This window comes from Pollachius pollachius (assembly GCF_949987615.1).
Source record: "Pollachius pollachius genome assembly, chromosome: 9".
NCBI classification, from domain to species: domain Eukaryota; kingdom Metazoa; phylum Chordata; class Actinopteri; order Gadiformes; family Gadidae; genus Pollachius; species Pollachius pollachius.
The window spans coordinates 7,701,425-7,709,939 of NC_136942.1; the positions used below are offsets into that span (position 1 = coordinate 7,701,425).

The 8,515-nt window shown below is 47.3% G+C and overlaps 1 protein-coding gene across 1 annotated transcript; it reads right to left on the reverse strand.

Annotated features, from left to right (window-relative positions):
- Nucleotides 1-1,641: 1,641 nt before the first annotated feature.
- Nucleotides 1,642-6,891, reverse strand: LOC307080256 (tripartite motif-containing protein 14). The gene is made up of 7 exons (XM_079742898.1): nt 6,582-6,891; nt 5,225-6,126; nt 4,763-4,858; nt 4,202-4,450; nt 3,720-3,742; nt 3,091-3,245; nt 1,642-2,704 (listed from the first exon to the last, which is right to left on the reverse strand). The coding sequence occupies exons 1-7, from the start codon at nt 6,820-6,822 to the stop codon at nt 2,145-2,147; spliced, it is 2,226 nt and encodes a 741-aa protein (XP_079599024.1). The 5' UTR covers nt 6,823-6,891; the 3' UTR covers nt 1,642-2,144.
- Nucleotides 6,892-8,515: the final 1,624 nt, after the last annotated feature.

Here is an 8,515-nt window from a genome sequence, read left to right on the forward strand (position 1 = left end):
GTAATGAATAAATGACCGCAGGTCAGGTCTTACTTTTGGGGGTTTTGGGGTGAGCGATGCCAAACCTACACAGTGTCTTTGGGAGTTGTAACGGTTCACCAACCACCAGCTTGCAACACAAGGTTGGGAAACCAGGCAGAGAGAAACAGTCAACTGGGCGATTGCATTCAGGCCAAGTTAAAAGACATAGTCAAACATCGAAATTGCTGTGTGGGTGATATGATCCCTTCAGTAATAAATGAATCACCAGGTCATTACACTTCACGCATCACATTATATTCACAGACAGGGGTGTTGATAGCTTATTCAGCACCCATAGGTGTGTTGTGTACTGACAACACACTCCTCTGGGTGTTGTTGCCTGCCAGTCCTCTCTGATATGTAGCACTCTACGGCTCAGCATAACAATTACATTTAGAACATTTAGCAGACGCTTTTATCCAAAGCGACTTACAATAAGTATATATATTTGTCAGAAGAAAGAGAAACAACAATGTATCGCTGTTGGTACAGTAAGGAAGTGTCAACCACTTACAATTGCAAGGTTAACCCCATTCCCCGTATGCAACAAATATGTACAACATACAATTAGTGTGTACAATAAGTGCCAGGGGGTACAACATGCAATAAGTGCGTCCAATAAGTGCCAGGAAGTACAAACATACAATAAATACATAAGAGGGGTGTTTTTTTAGGAGAGTAAGTGGGGAGGAGGGGCGGTTGGGGTACAATTGAGACTGAACTACAATAAATATACCGGTATATATAGAGAAGGTTTTATTCAAAAGAGTAACAGAACTGCCAATGCCAACTACACGTCTTCACGTTTCTACGAGAATTCGATGGATTTGTTAGAGACAGCTGGATATGCTGCCTGGGAATCACGCAACAGTTGGTCAGACTGCTTTCGCTTCTGAGCTCATAAGGACCTAACAACACAACCAAGTTGAGAGGAGCTCTGTGAGAGATTTTATAAAAGACACAGTAAATAAGTCAAGGATGTAATTAGCCTACTTACGAGACCCTAAAAGCTCAGCGGGGCTCCTCCAATCTAATAATCTAAGAAATGTCAGGAATCTGTACTGCTTGATTCAACAAGTGAAGAGAGAGGAATGCGGGGCAGACAGGATTTTGGCATGGCTACATGCTTGCAGTCATTGCTATAGATCTAGATTTACACTGTAAAAACAGGGGTACACACGTATTTGAAGGTAGAGGAAGCCAATGCAGAAGGGTAGGAAATGAATATACTGTGTCTAGTCTACCTGTGGATAAAATACAATAAAAAAAAGGAAATGCAATGCGTTGATAAACACTGGAGCTCTATCTCATTGACTGCAGTGTTGGCCGGTTGCCTCTGGACATCTACATTGTTTGTTGGCAGCTCTAGTAGCCAGCAGTCCTTCTACTGCCCGTATTGCCCTTAAGAAATATTTATAAACATGACTGTGGTACCCGGTCTTAATGAGGTCACCGACCGAATGAATTACTTCTGCCGCTCGTGCGGGAGAGAGGAGGGTGCCGTTCAGAAACACTAGCTGTTTGTATCGCTCTGCGAGATCTCGCTGACTGTGCTGTTTGGTCAGTCTGGGGCTAATGGATGGGAGGGGGGTAGTGGGGGTGTAAAGTTACAGACACAATACCGGTGTCCTGTCAGGTGGGATAAACGATCGCACAGCGGGCGGTGATTCATTGTGCTGACCTCTCGCTCACCTCTGCAGTTTTTTTGTGACACATGGCTTTTATTATTTTCTGAGGGATCGAGTAAAAAGTGAATGAAAAACAATAAAAACACATCTTTTAGGGAAATTATTTAAAGTTACTTAAAACAGAAATATATTGATTTGCACAATGATTTCAAAAGCTTGATACTATACGTAGGCCATTGATATGGAAGACAGCACAATACAAATAGAAATGCATTTCTTTTGGAATGTAGTAAAATTCTGCTGTATAACAACTTATTTGTATGAATTAAATGCTTGCACACTTTCATTTGACAAAATTTGACACATTATTGAAATGATTCAACAAAATGTCAAAGAAGCATACGTATTTATACAGATACATATTGAAAAACACATAAAAGAAAGCACCGCGATGCCCTTTTCTCAAAGAGCCACACGGATGTCGTTCCCCCTCCCTCACTCGGGGTCTGACATTTTGAACAGATCACAGATGGTCAGCTGTGCTTTACAGACAGAAAAGGCTGGGTACAGCGGCTGAGCGAACTCCTGCTTGAATGTGTGAAGTAAGGCTAGGGCGCCCCCTGGTGTCACATTGAAGAACGACAACACGCCCTCGTCACAGTCCAGGAACACTCCTATTCTCTGCAGCCGCCCCACTGCCACCGAGGCAGACGCTCTGTCGTGCATGGCCTCCACCTTGCCCCGCTCTGCTCCCAAACACCAGGAGAAGGGATTGAGGCCCAGACGACAGTTTCCCTTCTGGCCTTTTCTCCCGATCTGGACCTCAGACACCCCCACCTTCCACTGGCCGGCGTCTTCCGAAGACACCTCCACCTCCCAGTACCAGCGGCCCTGATCCATGGCTTCGGAGGCCAGGACTTGAGGGAAGGAGCTAAATCGAGCCCCCTGCTCTGAATAGGCCTGCTGGACTTCACCATAGGCCACCTGTCTGTAGTCATGGGACAGCAGCAGCTTGGGGTGGGCCGTGTCCACGTCCAGAGAGGGAACGGTCCCATCTGCACAAAAAAAGACTTCAATTAGACCCAGAACAGGCGAATAAGTAATAGATCGACTAGATAAAGTATGGAGAAAAAATGATGGAAGCGCACTATTAGTGAGTCTTAGAGGTGCTGGAGGTAAGAACCAAGAGTTTTAAAGAAGGAGCAGGAAAGAGTATGATTTTGAAACTGAAAACCCCCAAAATATCAGAGCGCATTTCACTCACCAACAGCTGACGGACGGCTGAACCATTTCTAACAAATTACACTCAAATAACAGCTCACAAATCTTAGCCACTGCAACTTTAAGAAGCAAACCAACCCAAGTATCAGCGGATAAGTGACAGCATCGAACGTGGTGGGACGTGATAAGAAAGTGAAGGTGTTGAACAGTAGTGTCTCACAGAGCAGTCGGTAGGGGTCTCTCTCGGGCAGAGAGATAACCAGGGTGTTCAGCCTCTTCTCTGTCCAGATCTTCAGGCAGTGCAGCCGGGCGTGGTCCACCTCCTCCTCCTCCGGGGTGTCCAGGTCCACGACACCGGGGCCAGCCTCACTGAACCTGACCGGGAAGGGGGGGGGGGCAATGGAGAGCAGGGTCAGGGTGTAAATGAGGCGAGGGGTATGCTGCAGGTGCTGCGGCGCTAGGCGACGATGAGAAGTCGATTCAATAGATTCTTGTGGAGATATGCAGGAGCACGCTTTGTGTTGAGTGAGCCGTGTGCTCGGTGTTATTCCTGCTTTGGAAATCAGCCAAAATATACACAGACGGGAACCATTTCATCCTTCATTTCATTAAACAGTTGAGGTTTGTAATCACTTTCTTCTGAAAAGCGATTATTTGATTATTTGACAGTAAAACTTAATCACTAAAGTTATAAATTAATTTAGTCATTTCAAATACAGGGTTATAGCTAATAACCTATCATTATACATTTAATTAAACTGTATTTAACAGACCTAAGAACTACACAACATGGTCAATTGACAAAATGTATGTGCAAACATCATAAGGTATATGACTAAATCAGCTTACATTTGGGTGATCTTGCAGTACTCCTGTAATAAAGAAAAACATAAAAAATGCCATTTAAATAATGCATTAGTGAAATTAATAAATAGATAACTTGCAGTAGGCAGTAACCCCCCAAATATATGTCCAGACACAGATGCACTTTTGCAATACATGAATATTATTAGGTTTGGTGAACATCTTTACCAATGAGGAATATCTCCATCAGATTTTCAAAATTTGCCAACTAAGAACGGGTTCTCTCCTGGCACTGTACTCGAGTGGCTTAAACCGCCTCCTCAAACATAGTCAAAAGCCTCGCCTTCTACCACACCTGCCCAAAGCTACGGAAAGGCAAATCAGGCCTGTGCTCCAAAACCCTGTCCCGGTTCCAAGTCTGCACGCTACAGCTAAAGCTCCATGCAGGGGCCATGCTCCTGGACCGTGTTCTGGCCCCCGGGGGTGCACGCTACAGCTTAAGCTCCATGCAGGGGCCCGTGTCTCACCATGATGAAGGCCTGCTCCTGTACCCGCTGTTCCCCCTTGGCGTCGGCCAGGCCCTCCAGGGTGTGCAGGCCCTTCTGGACACACGTCAGGGAGCCTTGGAGCCTGCTGAGGTGGCCCTCTAGGCCCCCGACGGACCTGGCCTCCTCCTGGACCACGCACTGCAGGGCCAACTGCTCCTCCTGCTCCAGGGCCTCCCTCATGGCTGCGTACTGCTGCTGCACCGCCGAGCGAGCCTCCCCCAGCGCCCCCTATGGACCGGGAGGGGGAGGGTCAGTCAAGGCCATTGTTCTTGCTTGTTTCCTGTCAGGTTCCCCTGGGACACAGCAGTTCTTCTCAAAAGAAAGCAGAACTTCTAGGGGGAGACTGCAGTACACAAAGCTTTAGGAAGGGGATTTTAAAAGTGTATTCCTACTGTTTTTTTAAGGGCTACACGCTATTGACCTGGTTACTCTGTTTACATAGACGTGTGTATATCCCATTGACATTATCATACATCGACGCTGAAGCTCTGCCCCTCACAGACTATACCACACTGTGCAAATAGACAACACCGTGCTCACCTCGAAATCCAGTTTCTTCTGCCTGAGTTCGGCCATTCGTTTGATCAGTGTGTTCTCAGACTCCTGCAGCTGTTGGATCTCCTCCTTCAGGTTTCCCTGGTGATTGGAACATGCGCAACTTTTTAAAGACACGGTGCGGCCAAATCGATACATCCGTGAGGACATCGCATGACGCACTCTAGCCAATGTAAACAGCTATATCTTCAAGGAAACTGATCAAAGCTCTTTATTATCACTAATATTATATTAATAACTATATCATCAGCAAATAAATTGGAGAATAACATTTTGCAACAGAATATAAGAAATGTAATAGTCTCTTAGATGAATTTACCATTGGGAACATTTGAAAAACCGAGAAATGCAAAAAACAGAAAAATGACCAGCATGCATCATTCACTAATACCACCAGGAATGCATATTAAAAAACTCCCAAGCAGGACCCCCGCCCCCCGGCCTCACCCTGAGCTCCCGCTCGGCCTCGCGGATGCTGACGCAGGCGTGGTCGCGGTGGGAGCCGATGACGGTGCACACGGTGCACACGCACACGGCGCACTGCCGGCAGTAGATGCGGCTCATCTCCTGGTGCTCGGGGCAGCGCCACGCCGACAGGTCCTCCAGGGGCGGCACTAGCGTGTGGCTCCGGAACACCGGCGAGTCCAGGTGGGGCCGCAGGTGCTCAGCGCACATGGAGGCGCCGCACACCAGGCAGGTCTTCACGGCCGGCTGCTGGGCCCCGCCGGCGCAGTAGTGGCAGGGGACGGGGGGGGTGGGGCCGGCGGCCGGAGGCGGGGCCACGGGGGAGCGGTGGGGGGACGAAGGCCCGGGGGAGAGCCTCCGGGTGGCGGTGAGTTTGGGGCGGTGGGCGAACAACGGCGAGGGCCAGCTGACGCGGCGAGGGGAGGGCTGTCCCGTCCCGTAGGGGGAGGGGCCGGGGGAGGCGGGCGTCCCCCGGGAGAGACCGGCCCCCTGCGTCCCTCCGAGGTCAGGGGGCGGAGCCGCCAGAGCGGGGACGAAGGCGTCCTCTTCGCTGCTGGATCTACTGGAGTCGTCCATTGTGAGCACTTCTTCTGGTTCTGTGTCCGGCTTGACGTGCCGGGCGGGAGCCTCGGAGGCCTCTTCAACCGGCTCCTCGCTGTGGTCGTCATCAGCGGACGGGGGCGATTCGTCGCGGGCCAACAGGACAGGCGAAGGGGTGGTTGTCGGGGCCTCTGACGGCTCATTGGAAGGCGCCGCGGAGTGGGGAGGGGCCACGGCTGGTCGTTTTGGGTCGGGCCGGTCGTCCACTGGAGCGCTGGCTTTGCGCTTCCCCAGGGAGAAGTTGGTGAAAGGAGGCTTTGCCCATTTAGGGTTGCTTGACGTTCCTTATAGAAGGCAAAACATTGTAGTTGGGAAAGGTTGTAAATCTGAAACAGGCTTTACTCAAGAAGCATGCTGTAAGAACTACATGGCACAATAGTGGGTCTATGGCATGTTTGGAAACACAATAAATGGGTTTTCATGATTTCATGACAACGATAATTAATGACTGCTTGTTACAACCCTAGTATGTCACATTTCTATCTCAGTATCAAGTCTAGTTATCAAGTTTTGACTTTATTTATTAAATTATTGAGTTCCAGGCTCTCGTCAAGGAAGTATAAAGTAATAAAGTAAGTAACAAGAAGGATAGTAATAAAAGCATGAAAAAAATAAGCATACGTACAACGAAAAACCAAAGTGTGCAATAGAAAGGCAACAATGCACATTGTTATTACCAATGAACTACATAGCAATACAATACATCATACAGCACATTATAGAACATTGCACCATCTACCTTGGGGGGGGCCTTGACCCGAGGAAGCCGACTCCGTGGCGCTCTTCGTCCCAAAGGGCAGTGTGTTGTAAACAGTCTTACATCTCCACTCAGGACACTTGTATGGTCCGGACGGCGTAATGCTCCACAGATCCCCAATACAGCGTCGGCAATAACGATGCTTACATTTCAAAATAATCGGGTCCCCGACCAGCTCGTTACATAGAGGACACACCGATGGTGTATCTAACACAGCACCCATTTCTTCATGTGTTTCTGTTTCAAAATAACCCCTCCGATGCGGGGCATGGACGCCTGCCTAACCGATGTTTTGTTATTTCCGCTTTCGCAATAGTTCAGGGGAGGAGCTACGTTTGAATTAGCCCCTCTCCCCCCTCCCCTACGCTGGTGCTTGCTCTTAAAGCTGCAGACACTTTGACAGCGCTTATTAAACGCTTCCGTTTGTTTTTCTCATCATGTATACCTTTTTATTATAATCGTTCGAATATAGAGCATGGCACTCGCACCACTGTTTTAAAACTTTGCGTATGCCATGGTAGGGTTTACTGAGTTGGTTGACTGCCACCATTAAAGGCTTCTAAATCAGCTTTATCCAAATACCCAGACATTCCTTCTCCTATGGTGGTCCAGGCATGTGACAGACCTATTGAAAGATAATTTCTCATAATCATAATTCAAAGTGGTTCACCCCTGCCTATAGCGTAAATCTGCCCAATATCATATATTTCCAGAATTTCCTGCAAGCAATATATTGAGCGTCTTATCTTCTATGCATTTCTATTTATATTGTAGGGTGTTGATAACATGGCCAAACAGCATTAGTTTGCTTATAAATTTATATTTTGAAGAGCTTTGTGACAGCAAAACATACAATCAAGACACACAAAACTACTGTGAAAATCTTTATTTAGTATTCATTTATATATGTTGTTTTTTTATATAATAATAGTAATAATCTAATTTTGTTGTTCTTTTTTTTAAGTATACCCTCATGTTTTCTAAGTGTTTGGTATCTATGGGTTAAGTATTTACACAAGATATCCACAGGGTGAGAACATGGAGGACATTCAGAACTGCAATATAACCAACAGATGGTAACACAAACAGATCTATACTAATCCCCATGAATGTCACAACTAGGGGAGAAGGAGAGAGAGAAAGAGAGGGAGAGGGAGAGAGATAGATAGAGACATCTGGCCACACAATATAATCATTGTGTGTGTGAGGTGGATGTATTGGTTTGCTAGCCTATCAAATATTGCACACAGACATTAACGCAGACAATACACGTTAACTCACTCAATTGAGCTCATGGTTGTGCAAGCCAAAAATAAATAAATACCTTGACACACACACACTCACTCTCTCTCTCACACACATGCACCGGCGCACGTACGCAGTCACAGTCCAAACACACACACATGTGCACAAGCACACACACAAGCATACACGCACGCAGACACACACACACACTCACACACACACACACACACACACACACACACACACACGCACAAGCACGCACGCAGACACACACATACAAGCACACACATGCACAGACACAGACACGTGCCCGAACACACACACACACACTCACAAACACAGGTGTGCACACACACACACATGCACGCACCCACACACCTATACACACATGTGCACGATCACACACACAGACACACACACACACACACACACACACACACACACTCACACAAACACACACACACACACACAGTTTAAGTTCTCTCAGCAGCTACAAATTGAGGAGCTAGCTCTCCTCTGAGACCCGTCACAGTGAAGATACCACAGACTAGAAAAGAGATGGGATTGTGTTCAAACGTAAGCAATGTGCAAAGTGAGCTAGCAGGTTACTGAATGGATCACCATAAAACTCGAAGAATATATTCAACACTCACTGTACAAGATTCTGTAGA

Bases quoted from the DNA above. Each gene is read 5' to 3' on its own strand.
- LOC307080256 (XM_079742898.1), bottom strand. From the start codon at position 6,822: ATGGGTGCTGTGTTAGATACACCATCGGTGTGTCCTCTATGTAACGAG. The intron at 4,859-5,224 runs GTGAGGCCGGGG...TCCAATCACCAG, and splicing joins AGGCCGAGCGGGAGCTCAGG to GGAAACCTGAAGGAGGAGAT. The intron at 3,743-4,201 runs GTGAGACACGGG...TCTTTATTACAG, and splicing joins AGGAGCAGGCCTTCATCATG to GAGTACTGCAAGATCACCCA.